We start from the raw sequence: 19,180 nt of genomic DNA on the forward strand, positions 1-19,180 counted from the left end.
GCATTTTAAACAATGAAGCAACCTCCTTCAACAGCATGGCAATCAAGTCTAAAATTGTATCTACAATGTTTGAGCACATAATACAAATGCTATCCAAGAGTATTATAAATGAGGGAAATAAAACAATTATCATGTTAAGGAGCGTACAAATGAGTTCCACTGTGTTGGAGTGTAAAAGTGCAGGGGCGGATTTTATTTTTTCATTTTATTATTCATTTATTTTTAGACCCGATTATTTGAGTTATGCGTTCCCAATCAAGCGTCCGTAACGATTATTTGAGTTTTGAGTTCCCGATCAAGCCTTGTAACCGTGTGAAGTGTGACCAAATCAAAGATTGCCGATCTGACGTAACACACAAAGTCTGGCGTGTCAGAATTTTTGTTTTGTTTTTCCGCATAGTGTGACTTGTCCTATATGGTTCTACGATTGTTCCTAGACATTGACAAAGAGTGAGACGGAGGGCTTTCAAACGTGCCTGCAAACACCCCGTCTCTCTCTCTCTCTCTCTCTCTCTCTCTCTCTCTCTCTCTCTCTGTCTGTCTGTTTGTCTGTCTGTCTCGTTGTCTTACTCTTGCTCTCTCTCACACACAGGCGGACGTGCACACACACACACACACACACACACACACACACACACACACACACACCCACACAAATGATTTCTACTATGTCAAAGTTGGAATCAACCAAGTTAGAGAGCGTAGAAAGCATCTTTCAGTGCCTTGCGATCACCTGGCTGGCAAGAAGCCGGTGCTAAGCTAGCCCAAAAATGCACCCGTAACTCCTCCCTGGAACATTACATGTGCTTTCCATGTTGGTGCTTATACGGCATCCAGGAAAAACTCTTTTGGCATGAGCATGTGATGGGGATCCCTGTGTTTCGTGTCAGGGCTGGAACAAAATATTCCGTGGCCGTGCTTGGGATGTTCGACGGAGGGGAGAGTTTGCCTCTGGCGGGGGAGGAGAAGACCACGCTCTCTGATGCTCCCGAGCCAGCTCCATTGGGTCCCTCCGGTAAACACTGCATCCCCCCACACTTTACATTACAGCCATTATCGTTATTTACGGGCATTAGAGTTACCCATATTCGGACATACCAACAGATTGATACATTTTGTTTGAACTACTGCAAACGCCAAATCCACGCCATATCATTCCACAGTGTCAGTTTGGTAACACTCTTTTTTTCGTGCTGTAGCTCTTTGTGGGTTTTTTTTTTTGTTCATGCTTTGTGTATGACAAGAATAGAGACTAGTGAAAGGCAATTACCGAGTCAGTGGCGCCGAACATTGCCAAAGATGCCCGTTCAGTCCACTCTTGGGAAGGTTCACCACTGTTCCATGTTTTCTCTAGTTGAGAATAATGGCTCTCACGGTGTTCCGCTGGAATCCTATAGATTTAGAAATGACTTTGTAATCCTTTTCAGACTGATAGATATCAATTACTTTATTTCTCGTCTGTTCCTGAATTTATTTTTCGTTCCATTTTGTTGCAGCTTTTTAAAAATATTTTGGCCGACTTCGTTTTGTCAAACAAGTTCTATTTAAGTGATGTCTTGGATGAACAGGCCTGGGGGTAATCAGGTTTGTGATGTGCTTAGCCACAGTTAATTCACAATGGTGTGGTGGAGCTGGGTCAAGGGAGCATGGGGTGAAGGGAAGCCTCGGTTTCGTGAGTAAAGGCGTGGCATAGCCTGGGTAAAAGTGGGCATCTTCCGGCAAAATAACGAGCTACGAACAACCTTCTGGAAGAAACCTAATTAGCGCAGCGTCTGTAGACTGTGTTAAGTTTCTGCCCAGCGGCACATACTCGCCTTGACTTCTCCCAGATTGGTGCCAGAAGGTTGAACTTGGCGTTGTCGCAGTCAATTAGCATGAAGAAGAAGCCGGGCGCACATGATCACGATTACGGCTAATTACTGAGAGCTGTTTGGCTCACCTCGCTGCTTTTTTCAGTCAGCCTTCACCGATGTACGGCTCCGCAGATGTGCGCAAGCGTTGACACGGTTGTTTGGGAATCGCAGCTTGGCTGTGCATCTCCAATACCGCACATGTTACATATTTGGATGTTCCTGAACTCCAGTGTCTTCGGCGTTTTTATTGTAGAGAAATGTCACCTGAAAAAGCCTCCCTGCTCACAATTACACTTTGTTAATGATCCAGAATGTCAGCTACTCCCGGGGAAACATACATGCAGCTTGGAAAATGTTACGCTGCTCTCAGGCCCTGAGGGAATGCTGACCCCGGGTGGGAATTTATGGCGTAATGGGGAGCAGACGCGGGGCTGACCTATTACCCACGTGGCCAGGAAAAGAGCGGCGCGCTCCTCGGCGCACGCTTTGACGGGTCCGTGTGGTCTGGGACAATCTGTTGGAGGTAGGAAACCTTCCCGTGGGAACGTCGGTCTGCACAATCCATCTTGTCATTATGGTTGCGTCAGGGGGCTCGTTAGAACAAAATAAAACCACGTCAACCTTACGTGCTCAATTAATTCCATGACTCGTAACTCAATTTACTCATACATCAAATCATTTCCCCCGATGTTTCAACCATGTTAAGGAATGTAAAAATGGTTTGTGTATTGTGTTAAAGAGTATAGCAATGCAGTACTCTTAAGTTTTGATGTAGTTTTTTTTTTTTTTTTTATGGATGGATGCCCTTTCGGACTCCAACTCTCTATTTATTTTAACCAGGCCCTATGCTGCTTAGGTTCCCAGATGAGATGAGATGAGATGGGGTGTTCTCAGAGTAGTGCGCTGTCCAAATGAAATAGTACCTAGACTTATGAGTGCCCCAACTCGAAGGTTTTTCCAGGCTTTAGCCGTCATTCAGTCTATTATTTGCTTATGTGAAAAAAAGGAGCAATTAAGAGAGTGTAATGCACCGGCATGTGGGCAAGGACACCTACAGTTGCACTTTCAGCCGTTTATTGAATGGGAGAAACAGTCAGACACACAAGTCCAAAATGAGAACACTCATTGCTGCTGTAAGCCACAACACACGGCCAGACGCTCACACGTAGACGAACCAGGTGAACCGTGTCGAGTTGCTGACATCACTTACTCGGTCATTCCCTTCAAAGGCAACACTACACAGTATATACAGTTATTACACACTAATAATAATATTTTAACAACAACAACAACAACAACAAAATTTTTGTTGTTGTTTTATGCGTTACTGAGATGGATAGCTTCGGTTTTAGTGCAGTTTAGCTGGAGGAAGTTGGATGTAATCTTTGCCTTCATCTCCTCCAGGCACCCACAGAGAGCTGTCGTTGTGTTTGACGGAGATGAGAGATCCACTTTCAAGTACAGTCGAGTGTTGTCAGTGTAGCAGTGGTAGTGGATACTGTGCTTACTGATGAGCTGACCCAGTGGAAACATATAGAGGGTGATGAGGTCCAAGGACTGAGCCCTGCAGCACCCCACAGCAGAGATCTTGCATTCCCTATGAAGACATACTGTACCCGGAGTCTAATGAGGGTTTTTTTGGGTGGGGGTGAATAAAGGCAGTTTTTGGAACATGAGCACTGTGAAGAGAACTTTTTATTATGGCAGTGATGAGTGGGGTAATGGCTGTGATATTTGCTTTAAGCAAGGCTTTTGGGAGAGGGTCCTGGGGACAAGTAGAGCCTCTCATTCCCCTTCAAGATGCCCTCTACCTCCTGCTACGTTACCTCAATGAGATATGAGAGGGTGGCAGGAGTCACGGATCAGTGTCAATTGGTTTTGGGAAAGAAGGTGCAGGAAAGGATGATGCCTGATTTATTATTTTTTTAAATCTATCGGTATGTGTGGGGTCCGTAGCAGATAAAACATCTTTTAAGAATGGAAAAATCTTTGTGTGCACCAGGCCTAAGAGGGGTTAGCTGGAGTTCTGCATGCTACATGACTGTGCTTCCCGACCCGTCGCGGCCCGTTATTGGTCCTCTTGTCTGTCGTGCTCTGAGGACACGAAGTTAAAGAGCTCGTCAGATTTAGGCAAAAGATTTTCGCTGGCTTTGTCGTTGGCGTCCTTGCTGGAAAGAGTTTGGTCCACCTCCTGTTGCGTCTGTCTCTGGTTTCTGAGTAAATCCTATGGAGCAGAAAGCAAAATGTGTAAACTAACTTGTTGTTTTCGAAAGAAAAACTATTTGTTGACAGTTGAACAGTTGAACTTCATTAAATCGTGGTGGCGCTGTCACACCGGGAGGATTAGGCCTGTTTGTTTCTTTAAATTATCTTTTATTTTGTCTGACGTTATCATTCAAAACTGCGCTATTTTTCTATATTCAAAATGCATGAAAAAGAAATTTGGCGTATTTTTTTGGTGTGCTTGAACAGATTAATGACATTTCCATTGATTCCAATTGAGAAATTTGATTTGACGTAAGAAAGTACATTGGGTTATGAGCTTGGTCACAGAATGAAATAAACTCGTATGTCAAGATAGCATTGTAATAATAGTTGTGTTAGATGAACGGCAACAAGTGGATATACAGGTTGCACCTTCTGCCATCTATTGGAAGAGTATTGAATTTGTTTGCCTGTCACTATACATAGCTGGAATAGACAGACGAACAAAGATACATTAGTGGTAGTAAATCAATAATAATTTTTCCAATCAATTACGTGCGATTGTGTCATTTCCGGCAGCACAACTGATGAGCTCTCAAAACAGTCTTTGGGAATCACTGCATTTTAGCGTGGCTGGAAAGGACTGAAGACAATTCAATTATTTTCACTGGGGAAACTTGATTTGATATTCGCGTAAACTGAGTTATGAGCTTGGTCACGGAACAAGTTAAACTCTTAAGTCAATGTGACGCCAGTACCGTCCGGCGTCATCCACAGAAAACTCCAGACGTTGTTAGCTGTGATTAGTGGTGTGCTAACGGCACATGTTTGCATCTACTGCCTTCTAACTTCTCTTCACTTGCACTCTCCAGATTTTAAATGGCTCGCTGCGGAGCCCCCATTTCTCAGCTCAACAGGTTATTTGGAGTGACCAAATGGCGGAATAATGGGGAGGACGAGTCGGCGTGGATCAGCAAAACGTCTGAAACGTCGCTGGATGTGAAAAAAGCAAAAGGCGGCAAAAAAGTGTTAGGAGTGTGAATGATGATGTGTGTTACATAAAGTGCTCCTTCTCTTGTCTCTGTGGTGTTTTCTTCTCATTTTCCCACCTTGTCGCACACATTCCACACACAAAGGTCCTGTCGCACTTTGGAGAGCGCCTGCTTGGCAAAGCAGGCGCTCAGCCGTGTCTTTTTTCGTTCTTGTCGTCACTACAGACATTCAGTGCAGGACCTCCGCCAAGGCTGACATTGTGCTGCTGGTAGACGGCTCCTGGAGTATCGGACGCATGAACTTCAAAACCATTCGCAATTTCATCAGCCGCATGGTCGCCGTCTTCGACATTGGCCCGGATAAAGTCCAGATTGGTAATTTCCATTTAGCAACACGAGATAGAAATTAAATAACTATAAAATGACATTCCTTTCGAAATTGCATGTGAATTCTGAAAAACTGAGGCTGAATGGAAATGCTGCGGGAATAATTGAATTGTTGGAATGTAGAATTTGCGACTTGAAGTTGGAATGATTTGAATCAGTCGATTCAAATCAATGTGGAATGAGGAGGTAAATGTGTAAAATCCGTCTTAATTGTAGAATTTTACCGAGAAAATTAGGGAGTTCTGGGAATGTTATAATTAGTTCTGTATATGTCCTGAATGAGCTAACAGTTTGGAGTCGGAATTATTTGAATGGGTCAAGAAATGTGGAAGGAAGTATTAATGATGTACAAAAAATTTTTAGGATTTTTATTGTTTAGCTCTGAGACATTAGGGAATGTGAGGAGGAGTTACCAAAATGTCTTCAGTAAACGGAATATTTTGAGATTGAAATGGTTTGAATGGGTCAAGAAATGTGGAAGGAGGAGGTAATTATGTGAAATACTGTATCTCTTAATTTTGGAAATGCATTGCAAAAATGAGATTTGGGAATGTAATAAATAATTCAGTATATATCTTGAATGAGGTGAAGAGTTTCAAATTGGAAAGGTAAGAATGGGTCAAGAAATGTGGTAGGAGGGGGCAAATGTTTAAAATAACCCTTAATTTGAGAAATCTATTGCAAAATGTGGGAATTGTGGGAATGGGAACAGTTCCCAATATGTCCCAAATGAGCTTAACTGTTTGAAGTTGAAAAGGTTTGAATGGGTCATGAAATGTGGAAGGAAGAGGTAGTGATTTAAAATATCTTTAATTTAGTGTCCAGATTGGTAATTCCCAATCTTTAACATGCGATGAAAATAAAATAATTATGAAATGTCCAGAAGACAGTGCTGCTCACTAATTGGCTGCTGTGTTCCGCACAGGTCTGGCTCAGTACAGCGGCGACCCCAAGACCGAGTGGCACCTCAACGCCCATGCCACCAAAGCCTCCCTGCTGGACGCCATCACCAACCTGCCGTACAAAGGAGGAAACACCATGACAGGTGACTGATAGTGGTTAGCAGATCTGTCTCACAGTTCTGAGGTTCTGGGTTCGAGTCTGAGCTGAAGCTTTTCTATTTAGAGTTTGCATTTTTTCCCTGTTCTTAAAAGGAAAAGTTCAATGAATGTATGAACTGCTAAGAAATGTTGGAAAAAGCGGACGAGAACATCTTAACTTTATTTGGGGCTAATCAGAAGCGCTTTAAATGATCGCAGGTGTGTGATGACTCCAATTTAACACTGTTTACATTTAAACTGTTCACAGTTTGAATGTGATTGTTTCATTCTAAACTCAGCCACATCCTCAGGTATAAGAAGGTGTGCACATTTGTGCATCTCACTTGTTGATCTTTAGTATTAGAGTGAGTATTTAGTACTAAAGATGTGTGAGTAAGTACTTCTTGAGGGAGTATTAAGTACTTGAGTGAGAGATAGTATTTAGGGCTTGAGAGAGTATTTACTACTTAAGAGAGTAATTAGGGCTTGAGAGAGTATTTGATACCTAAGAGTGAGTACTTACTACTTGAGGCTGAGCATTTACTAATTGAGAGATAGTATATTTACTATTAGAGAAAGTAGAGAGAGTGACATGACAATTGTTTTGAGATTTTTGTGCTGCGACATGCTTATCAAATTTCTTTATTAAATTTCTTTGTCGTCTGACATTATTTGTAGAGCTTATACCTTTAATGAAACCTGCTTGGTCATAGTGGAGTATCGACAGGTGAACCTTTTCTAGTCTAGCAGCAAGTACCTTGGAGATAATCTTGATGCCTGGGTTAATCAGTAAAAGGGGCAGTAACTAGCTGTTAGAACTGGGACTTTGACTGGTTTGAGTAGTAGTTTGACTGCAGCTGGATTCATATGGCTTCTTATTTGACCGTTATCTTTAATCTCTTTCACTGTTCTGAGAAATAGAGACACTAGTATCGACCAGAAATGTTTAATGGATTCAGCAGGGTAGCCGTCTGGACCTGGAAGCTTCTCTATTTGGATTTTTTTTTTTTTATTGCACTACTGTATGCAATTCTGTGATGGTTAATTGGGCAACTAGGTTATTTGGGGTTTCTGCATTAAATTGAGGGATGTTTAAATCATTAACAAAAGTTTCAATGTCTTTTCGTTAGAACATGCGTATTTCGTACTTGAATGTACTTGAGCGAGAGAGTGAGTATGTAGTGTTTGAGAGAGTATTTAGGGCTTAACAGTGTATTTAGAACGAGATGAAATTATTCAATAACGATATAGTATTTACTACTTAGGGGGTATTAAACAAGACTACTGAGTCTGAGTATCCATCAAGGTATCGTGTAAATGTACATCTAATACAGTCTATAGTTTGGAATTCATAACAGCCCATCTGAGGGAAAGCATCCAGGAATGAGTTTAACAGCCCTGTGCTAGGAGATTCCTAGTGATTGACAGCTACAGTAACAGAATCCATGTTGGCGTGTTGCAGGAATGGCCCTGAGCTACATTCTGCAGAACAACTTTAAACCCGATGTGGGAATGCGTGAAGAGGCGCGTAAGATCGGCATCCTGATCACCGATGGAAAGTCTCAGGATGAAATTGTCACCAACTCGCAGAACCTGAGAGACAACCGCATTGAGCTTTATGCCATCGGTCAGTTCTCCGTGTGTGGTTTTTTTTTTCTCCTCAAAAAGCGAGCATAAAGTAAACAAACATTTAATTTTCTAGGTGTGAAGAACGCAGACGAGAATGAGTTGCGCTCCATCGCCTCCGACCCGGACGAGATTCATATGTACAACGTCAATGACTTCCAGTTCCTGCTGGACATCGTCGACGATCTAACCGTCAACCTGTGCAACAGTGTCAAGGGCACAGGTGGGAAAATGACAAAAAATATTGACTTTCTTTTCTTTCGTCCATTCCTAAATTTCACCGAGGTTGAGTGAAGGCAACTCGAGGCTTCTTCACTTCTAAATTTTTGTTGCGAAGTCTCCCTCATAATGTCCCATGGGGGTGGTCACTAGTCCAGGTATATTCTCAAATTTAATAAATAGACACCCATCTGAAAAGGCTCACGCTAGCCAACAATCAGCCGTAACTCCTTATGTCAGCCTTCAGTAAATTCACCAAACGCCCTCCCGTATCTTCTTCCTCCTTCCACTTGCCCCACCCCCTTTCTTACTCATCCAATTACAAATCAGAGTCTCGTTCATGGTCTCACAGACTCTCGGATCTTATAAAACTGCGTAACCCAATGGCAGGTTTGTTACAAGACATTATTGCAAAGCATTCTCTCATACTGTCATTAAAAAAAGATATATTACTATTACGTGAATCGGTGTTAGTTTAAAAAGGTCTGACTGTCTGTGAGGCAGTGCAGTTATCTGAATGCGATTGAATGTGCAAGTGTCCAAATGCTATTGGATAAACTGGTTGGGGGGGGGTGGGGCCTGTGCAACCGAGAACGGCGGGGAGAGCGAGTGAGTGACTTTGTGTTTGTGCCTTTGAAAAAAATATATATCAATGGCATCATCGATTAGTCGAAGCTGACTCGACTACAAACACTCTCAAGTCATTCAACCCGTAGTGGTCACATGATGGTGGTTGTTGTTTCGTGGCTGGTGAATGAGCATTTTGCATCTGAACCGGTTGTACACCTGCATGGTGGCAAAATGGCTCCCTAGTGGCCACTCTTCCCATGGTGTGAGATATCATGAAAAATCTAGCCGTCAATCCTCTAAGGATAATTTGTATCTCAAAAAGAAGGGATATTAAAACTTTGTAGATTACCATGACCTGGCTGACAGAAAATCGACTCAGACATTCTAAATTTATCCTTTTTATTTGTGGGTACTTTTGGAAAGAAAAGAAAAACAAGCAGCTGTGACCTGGTCGCTGTCATTCCGGGCTGTTCTGTGAATTCAGTCTGATTTACACCCCTCAGTAATTACAGGTCTGGAGCACAGGTGGAAACTTCACAAAGTTTGGCTTTTCTGGAATCTTCAAAACACTGACAAAGTCACATTTTCTTTAACAATTTTATTGCCGCTTTTAAAGACACCAGAGGGGCCAACACTCAGTACTTCGTCAATTCAGTTTACTTCTCTTTGCTTCATTGAGAATCACATGAACAACCAGAAATGCCAAGAGTACTCACACTTTAAGTAGAAGTTCAGATACTTATGGAAAAAAAAAATACTGTGGTAGAAGTAGACAAGTATAGACTCTGAAATTTAAACTATTATTGGAAATGGAAAAACTTGACAACACAAAAAATAGTTGTCATGTTTTATTAGCGGTCATAGTAGTTGTATGGAGAAGAAAAATACACTGGCCACAGGTTCGCTGCAGGCTAAATTCTGATTGGATAATCAGGACTGAGCTGGCAATCGGTCGCGCATGAGCAAAACATAAAAAATGCTAAATTAGCTCACGCTAACTGAAACAGAGAAGGGAAGTAACAAAGTACAGGTACTTAAGTCGTTTTTTCAGATATCTCTAATTAACATGAGTATTTTTATATACTTTTTACTTTTACTCATTACTTTTTAAGCACAAATGTTTGCAATTTATACTCCTTAAATTTAAAAAAAAAGCTTGTTACTTTTTAAACCTTCGAAGGTGACCATCGACACGATGTAGAGAAACCATGCCAATCATCTGGAGAGAGACAAAAATCTCACTGGGCTGAAAAATTTACGTTTGACTTTTTTACTCAAGTACTTTTATAAGTGTGTACTTTTGTACCCTTAAGTAAGGGACTGGCATCAGTACCTCTACTTTTAGTGCAGTTATTTTTATCAGTGTTTTTAACTTAAGAGCAGAACACCCGTACTTTTGACATATCTGTTCAGATTAGAATTTTTTAATGCCAGAAAATGGTGGATTTTAGGCTGGTGCAAGACAACATATTTGCCACCAATAAAAAAATGATCTCGCTTCTCCGGATCTGGCACGTGATTGGCATTAATACTGCCTGATTCATGTTCCTCCATATCTTTGCTGTCCCTTTTTTTTTCATTCCCTCTCTGTATTTCTGTCTTTTTTTACGTTGCCTCGTCATTTGTGAAGGCTGAAAAAAATAACAAGCTTTTTTTTTTTTTTTTGACAAAATAAGAAGTACAATGTCCTAGAGCTACAACTAACCATTATTTTGATAATTGATTAATCTGTCAATTATTTTTTCGATTAATGCATGACTGAGATTAAAATACTATTTGAAGAAGAAGAAGAAGAATCACCTTTAATTGTCATGAACATGCATGCATGCACACGAAATTTGTTCTCTGCATTTAACCCATCACAGTGAACACATACACATGTTAGTGGAACACACTGGAGCAGGGGGCAGCTGAAGCGCCCGGGGAGCATTTCAGGGTATTAGTGTCCTGCTCAAGGACACCGCAGCCGTGAGTCCGGCGATGTTGGTGGATGGTCCAGTCGGGGTCTTGAACCTAGGTCCCCCTATTTCCCTCCTATTATTAAAAAACAGGACATTATTTCATATTGACAGTGCAGTAAATGCACAAACATAAAGTGATGATGATTCAGTTACTGGTTTGATCCGTAACATCTGTCAGAAAATCTGCAAAAATTTTGATATTTTTTTCCCCCAAAGTAAGAGTAGATGTTTGCAAATGTCTTATTTGGATTGAACACAATCAGTCTGCCTTCAGAAATCGCAGAATATTTACTGAGAGGCTGAAATTCAGAGGATTTGGACAATTTTAAGTTAAACAAGATCTCTAAATGATTAATCGATCATCAAAAAAAAGTTGATTAATTTGATAATTGATGAGTTTTTGATTACTTCTTCAAAGTACAGATATCTGCTTTCAAATGTAGTGAGTCTAAGAAAAAAATCTGAATTAAAAAAATAAGTAAAGATACCTGAAAAAAAAACTTCTTAAGTACAGTAAAGTATATGTCCTTGGTTACTCGCCACCCCTAACAACAACAACAACGACGACAACTTGTTGAATAATGGCCGTGTAGCTGTAAAAGCAGAATCAAGCTCTCTGAGTGGAAAAATTCCATCTTGCAAGAAGAGTAAATCGCTTTTAAGAGAAAATATATAAAAAAGTGATTTACAGTGTCGAGGCGGCCAAATACAGGGCGTCACTGTCAGATTTGTGGACGGCTGGACGAGTCGTGTCCCGCTCACCCCGGTGTGCTCGTCCTCCCGCAGCCGAAGAGCTCGGGGCGCCCACCAACCTGGTGACCTCCGAGGTGACCCACCACTCCTTCCGCGCCACCTGGACCGCGCCCGAGACACCCGTGGAGAGTTTCCGCCTCGTCTACGTCAAGGCGGACGGAGAACCCGCCCAGGAGGTACGCAGCGATCACTAGATTTTTCCTCAATCTATCAGTAAGATTCCACAAACCCTCCCACACATGATTATTATTATTATTATTATTATTACATAATTTTGTGTAAATGTTCCTGCATACTTTTAGCATGACCAAGTTAGGACGTTGCAGTAACGTTATCCAAATGTCACTCTTGCATACTATTAACTGTTTCATATAATAAAAAAAAAACTTGTATCACATACCTTTTTTGTATGTCGCTGGCATCAGGCAGACACCTCGCCGGCACCTCGCATCTCCAAAACAATCACTTTTCAGGAACCCCTCCAAAAATGGCACATTGTTGAGCTATTAACATTGCTACATCAAAAAAAAAAAAAAAGCCCTTTTTAAACCTTTATATTGGTCAATAATTTGTGGAGACTGAGAAATAGTATAGATATTTAAAAAATAAATAAATATGAAATTGACCAAATTTGGACATTGCAGGTTTTGGGCTGGCACCAGTAATATATGGGAATTATTTGAGAATTATTTGGGATATATTGGAAAATCTTCTGAGAATTATTGATGAAATGTTTTCGAATTATTTGAGAGTTGTTTGAGAAAGTTTTGAGAATTAATTGGCAATTTAAGAATTAAGAACAAATTGAGACTTTTCAGGATATTAAAAACAATTGTGAATTAATTGAGAAATATTTAGAATTATTGGAGATTTCTTTAAATGAATTGATAATTTTTCTGAATATTTTGAAAATAATTTTTGAATTAAGGGTTATTTGAGTTTTTTGCTCCATCTCTTGGTGTGCAGCGAAGAGTCGCCAGTTTTCTTCTTCTTCTTTTTTTTCTTTTTTTTTTTAGTTGGCCCACTTGAGTTGCGTTTGGCTGTTTCGCTCAATGTGTGGTGGCTTTAGTGTATTTTTGATGGAGGAACTGTGCATTTTGGTACTAATAAAATCTATTAACAGTACATTGTCTTTTAGTTGTACAGCCGCACAGGCCAAAAATAAGATTTACCTCTCTCACACGTGCACGCACACACGCGCTCACACAAACTTTTCTCACATACCTTTTTTTTTTTGTCCAAGTAAGACTTTTTTTCTGTCTTAGTGAGAGTCAAAAAATGTGTCTGTGTGAGAGGAAGCTCAAAAGTGAAAGCGCAAGCCATCTCAAACCTTGAGTTCTTTTGGTGCACGTGAGAGGTAAATGTTATTTTGAACCTCCACAGCACTTGATAGTTTTGTTCTACGTGGTCTTTGATTTGCACTTGACCTCCCGCCCGACAGAGAGCTGGTGCGCTTTTCTCTGTTTTCTGCACTTTCATTGCTTACGATAATCAAGCAGAGTTTCCTCTGGTTCCACTTACGTACGTCACCGCTCTCGACGTGTGTTTACGTTGACCCCTAAAGCACTTGACTTGCATGCCGCCTACTTTTGGTGAACTTATCTGCACTGATTTACAAGAAGCCACGGCAGCGTTTATTTCCAAATGGCAGCGACAGCGGCAGTATTCAAGTGCGCTGACGAGATGTATTATTATGAATTATTACTGCATTCCGTTCACAAGATGCATCCAATTCAGGGCTGCTGGAATGTTCTCTCCTTCATACTGTATATCGATGCAATAAAACCGTTTATAGTTAAGTCTTTTTCCATTTTTTGCTTTTAGCGATCCATGTAGCATTCTAGCATGACTTCATTATTTTAAAGTAGTGAGATTTAATGTCACGAATGATAAAACAGTGGTCTGCAAATTGTTTTCCCCTGATTTTAAGAATAGATGGTTAGGCCAACTCAATAAAAAAAAATTTAAATATGGATACAAAATAGTTCATTTTATTATTAATTGTAAGCCATTCTCCACTGGCATTATTTATAATTAATTAAATTGTAATTATTTAACAGTTTTTAAAAAGTTAAATAAAATAAAAGCTTGGAATGAACAGTGGTAACAGAGTTTTTCCACTAACTACAAAATGAGTGCAACAAATATTACAGGACCTTTTGCCCACCCCTGAGATAACAAATGCAAAAATATGCATAAACACACGAAAGCGAGTCATTCTTTGTGCGCCCTGATTGTTGACAGTTGCGAGCGTGTTTATTTGTGTAAACTAATCAGCAGACAAAGGCGGGACATGACGCAGATGTTTTGATAGTATGATCATTTCCTGTCTGCGGGGTCAGGTGTCAAATGTTGCGAGGCAGAAAGTTCTTATTTGGAGAAGAAACAGATGCCGGTCACCAGAGGTGGCAAAAGTACTCACATTCTGTTTTAAAGTAGAAGTGTAGATACTTATGTAAAAAAAAAAAAAAAGAAAAAAACTAGTAAAAGTAGAAGTACTAAGTGAACCACAAAAGTACAGATACTGAAATGTATGTTAGTACAAAAGTAAAAAGTAAACTCAACTCAACTTTATTTATAGAGCACTTTAACAATGACATTTTTAACACGTAAAAATAATTTTTTAGTGTCAATGCTAAGCAAGACCGGTTTTGAAAACTTGGCACAATGGGAAAAAAAACCTCTACACACATGCTAGTTTCCCTCTTTTGTTAACTTTCACTATGCTCGTACTGAGAAGAAGAAAAATCACATTTTATGTTGCGTGTTGTTGTTTAAGAGCGAGCTAGCCCAGACTTGACTTTGAAGTTGTTATCCTAACTTTGCCAATTTTCGGAACTGCGGGACAAAAAATTCTAAATTAGTTCATGATTGCAACTGGAAAAAAATAGACCTTAAACCTGCCACACTGAGTGAAATGGCCAAACGACACAAGCTGACCATCGCGAAAAAACATTGTTGGCGACTCTTCGCCGCACACCAAACAATGGAGCAACGCATATTAACCGGCACACGGCAGTGGAAAAAAAGTATTGAGTTTTGGGGCTTGTGTGTACTTAAGTAAAGATATGCGAGAACAGTAAGGGAATGCTGTGTCTGCTTTGTGCTGGTAGATGCTGCTGGACGGCTCAACGACATCTGCAGTCCTGGAAGGTCTGAGCCCGCTGACGGAATACATGCTGAGCGTCTACTCGCTGCTCGGAGAAGACAGCAGCGAGCCCCTGGTGGGCCGCGAGACCACCTGTAAGAATTTACCCTCCCTCTTTGTTTGCACTCAGGTTCCACTTTCCTGCGCTGTAAGGCGAGCTTTTAAGAGAAGCGTTGAAGCTTTAACAACGACTTATATTTCGCTGCTGCTATTTACTTGATCTTCCTCTGCTCATCTGCCAAACATTCCTGTGCTTACGACATCAATCTAGTGTCTGATCTGAGGCGGACGACTGTCACATAAACCCTATCTCATGATGCAATGCTGTCGGCACGTATTGGGTAACTGGGAACTTAAAGCTGATTTTCATGTAAAGTTGCGTAAAGTGCTTTTATGAGTCCAGGATTTTTCCTGGCTGAAACTGAGGCACAAGTGTTACCATTCTGATCATGTGCCTGCATTGGCTCAAACAAAATGTTATTTTATTTTATTTTATTTTTTCCCCATGTACTTTCATACTAAAATACCAACTAAAAATACAGGAACTCTCTTCGATATACAGTAAAATGAAGCATCAACAGCAAGATTAATCAACTTTAACCTAGCTAAATGTAGCTTTGTTAAATTCATTTGGTACAAGGCCTTCATTTAGAGATGCAAACAATTAATCCATTAATTGGCAACTGATTGATTATCAAATTAAGTGCCAACTATTTTGATAAGCGATTAATTGTTTTTGAGACATTTTTAAACTTAACCTCTCAACAGTAAATATCCTGATTTCTGTAGTCCTCCATGAAAGCAGACCGATTAGCTTTGCTTTTAATCAAAATGAGACATTTGAAACATGATTTTACTTTGGAAAACAATGATCAACATTTTTCAGTCACGGAATCATAATCAAGTTATGGAAAAAATAATAGTCACATAAATAATCGTTATTTGCAGCCCTAGTATGAAAAAGCTATAACTGACATGTAATATGGAACCTGAAGCAGCCTCAGAAGTGTATATCAAACGAATAGCCCTTCGTTTGCATTAATCAGTAGCCAAGAATTAGCTCTCACTTTCAAAAAGGTTGGTAAGTACATCACTTCCTCTCGTGTGATATTGCTTCATTGGTGTTTATTTGGTTTTGTTTCATCATTAAACAATAGCAAATAAATAACAGTAATCCGTTAATAAAGGGTAATCAGATCAAAAATGATTTTGCAATAAATGAATGCAAAATAGACTTTTATCTGATTATTTGATTAATCGATTGAATAATTGATAGATTATTCGATTGTGCAAATATTCAATAGTCACAGTGACGTCAAAACCTTTGTGACTCACGGTGATTTCAACCCAAACATTTTAATGTTATTTTTTCCTTTCCACTTTGCTAATGTCGGATATCATAAATGTAACGTTCGTCCTTCTCAAATGAATACATTCACTTCACTTCCATATCTTGAAACAATAATTACCTGTTGAAAATCCACGAAATTGTATCGTCGTCGTCTTCTTTGACAGGCGACTTCCAACTGGTTCTGATACAGCACCACCCACTGGCGCAATACTGCAATTGCAGCTAAAAATGACACTCAACGACTGCAACGCTGGTCATGTCATAACAGATTTCATGATGTCAGGGGTTTTCAGAGCCAGAGGCAGGGCCGTAATTAGGTCAAGGCCTGAGGCACCTCCGAATTTTATATCGTCACTTTCGGGCGGAAATCGCCTATGTCCAAATTTGGTCAATTCAGTCTTTGCTTTTCGTTTTAGTGCCACTGCCGGCCGTCACGTCCATGAATGTTTACGACGAGACCATGAGCACCATGAGGGTTCGCTGGCAGCCGGTGGGCGGAGCCAGCGGCTACATCGTGCTCTACCAATCCATCAACGGCACCGAGCCTCAGCTGGACAAAGAGGTAATACGACGTCCGCCAAGATGTGGCACACATGTGGCTCTGAACCGGCTTCCCGCCCGTATGGCCGCAGGTGCGAGTACGAGCTGACGTGGGCGACATTCAGCTGACGCAGCTGCTCCCCAACACGGCATATTCCGTCTCCGTTTTGGCGCAGCACGGCGAAGCAGTCAGTGATCCACTGAAGCGCAGCGGAGTCACGTGTACGTACACTCACTCGACTCTTTGTCGATCTTTTTCTCACAGGTGGGAGGAAGTCACAAACTGTATTTGAAGTAGAGCCCGACTGATTTGGGTTTTAAAAGTGCCATATTTTACCAAACCAACTTCTTCTAGTATTTGGGATGTGATATTGGCTCTATGGTGGCTTAGTAAACATGAAATATGAATTAAAATTGTTTTTCTTCTGAGAGGCCTGAAATCAGGTCACTCGAATTTCTCGAGCTTATGTATGTCACGAGTAAAGCTCTCTACTTACCTCTCCGCTCCTCAGCCAGCGTTGTCGGCATAACAAACACGTGTGCTTGCACAAGTGGGTCTTCTACACGGAGGCAACCAATCAGAGGAAAGGGGGCGGTCTTAGCCAAATATGGACAAAGCGGATACAATAGTCTGTCAAACAGAAGTGGCTGTCAGAAGGCCCTTTTCTGTTTTTTTGAAATGAAATGGACACTTTTATATAAAGTCCATGTTAGAGAGTCACTCTGTGGAGGTCTCAATAGCCAAAATATGGGACCTTTAATTGACTGGTTAATTTAAAAAACATATAATGAATAAAATAATCGATTTGTAGCTGCTTAGAACAGTAAAGATACAGTATAAATTACGGGTAGAATATTTGGCTCTTTTACAATACTTTGTCCTTTATTTGTTTAACTTTACAACAGAGAGAAAAATCGGCTTGCTGATGTTTGACGATTTTTTTATAGATTTGTTTGAATGTCATTATCTTTGTCTTATGTTGTAAAGTGTTAGGTGGCACGGTGGGCGACTGGTTAGCACATCTGCCTCACAGGTCTGAGGACCGGATTTAAAAAAAATCGATTTGATTTGAAAAGGACTAATATTGGCGGATTAAATCGGCCAGCCGATTAATTGGTCGGGCCTGAAGAGTTTAAGTGTGAAATCTTTCAGTTTTTGGTGAATTGAGTAAAATAATTTTTTGGGGGGCCATTCTAAATTAATATTTATTAAGCAATTAAGAGGCTAGTTTGGAAAAAAATCTTTCTTTATTGAAAAGGTCTTTCAAAGAGGTCTTTGGTGTCATTTAACAGACAACTCCAAGAAAATAAGTAGGTGTGGCTATATTTTTGTGTAACTGGCACTGGATGGTTTTTGTGTTTGAACTCTTCATTTGCAAGTCACAAGGAGGTCTCAAGTCTTAACAGTAAAGGTTTAACAGTTAAGCAAGCAAATCAAGTGGAGTCCACACTAAATTATTATTATTTTTAAGTCAAGTCATACAGTTATGTGCTGTCTCAACATAGACTATTTTGCTGAAAGTATTCGCTCATGAGCCTTGACTGGCATGTGAACTTCAGTGACATGTGACATCGGTCCACCCCTTGCAGCTATAACAGCTTAAACTCTTCTGGGAAGGCTTTCCACAGGGTTTTGGAGTGTGTTCATGGGAATATTTGACCATTCTTCGAGAGGTCACACGCTGATGTTCGACGAGAAGGCCTGCATCCCAGTTTGATTTTTCCCAAAGGTGTTTTATTGGCTTGAGATCAGGACAAATCAGTCAAGTTCATCCACATCAAACTCTTTATGGACCTTGCTTTGTCCACTGTTAGAACAGGAAGGGGCTATCCTCAAAAGTGTCCACACGAAGTTGGGAGCATGGAATTTTCCAGAATCTCTTGGTATGCTGAAGCATTCAGAATTCCTTTCACTGGAACTTAAGGGCGGCCAATATTTTAGACAATTCCATACTCCAACTTTGTGGAAACAGTCCTTCTTGTTCCAACATGACTGTGCATCAATGCACAAAGCAAGGATGAAAGCATTTGGTGTGGGTGTTCTTGACTGGCCTTAATAGAGTCCTGACCTTAACACGACAGAACGCCCGTGGGATGAATTAGATCAGAAATTGACAACCAGGCCTCCATCTGTCTGAAGAAAACATGAAATGAGCACTTCAAAGGCATCTAAATTCCTCCCTCACGAATAAATTCAGGAAAAAACATGATGACTCAAGTTCATGACCTATTCTACTGCCTACACTGCTCTTCCCACGAATAATAGTCCCTTTGCGCAATTTAAGTAAATTTTTTTAGGGCAAGTGGCACGAGTTGCAACGTCACAGTATTTTTGTCGCTTCCACTTGAGAACCGCTCCAATTTCAGCCCGTATACAGTCATATTGCTTCTTAACTTAAACTTCTCCGCCAATCGAAGAAGGGCTTCCCAGAGTAGCAGAGGAAACTCTAATTTGAAGGCGTTTTTAGACCAGATTTTCTATTGATGATATCACACAAAAACATTCACCCAAAAGCACCCACCCCCCCCCACCCC

The 19,180-nt window shown here is 40.6% G+C and overlaps 1 protein-coding gene across 6 annotated transcripts in view; it reads left to right on the forward strand.

Moving 5' to 3' along the window:
• The window catches only part of col12a1b (collagen, type XII, alpha 1b), a 116,098-nt gene that overhangs the window by 38,163 nt on the left and 58,755 nt on the right, over positions 1–19,180 (forward strand). For all 6 annotated transcript variants that reach the window (XM_061705168.1, XM_061705165.1, XM_061705164.1 and 3 more), the window contains 9 exons: positions 891–1,015; positions 5,276–5,425; positions 6,363–6,482; positions 7,940–8,104; positions 8,180–8,326; positions 11,640–11,782; positions 14,720–14,849; positions 16,522–16,667; positions 16,738–16,867. In XM_061705168.1, coding sequence (XP_061561152.1) covers positions 891–1,015; positions 5,276–5,425; positions 6,363–6,482; positions 7,940–8,104; positions 8,180–8,326; positions 11,640–11,782; positions 14,720–14,849; positions 16,522–16,667; positions 16,738–16,867 — 1,256 coding nt within the window. The remainder of the gene's footprint in view (positions 1–890; positions 1,016–5,275; positions 5,426–6,362; positions 6,483–7,939; positions 8,105–8,179; positions 8,327–11,639; positions 11,783–14,719; positions 14,850–16,521; positions 16,668–16,737; positions 16,868–19,180) is intronic.

This window comes from Phycodurus eques, chromosome 18, assembly GCF_024500275.1.
Source record: "Phycodurus eques isolate BA_2022a chromosome 18, UOR_Pequ_1.1, whole genome shotgun sequence".
Taxonomy (NCBI): Eukaryota; Metazoa; Chordata; class Actinopteri; order Syngnathiformes; family Syngnathidae; genus Phycodurus; species Phycodurus eques.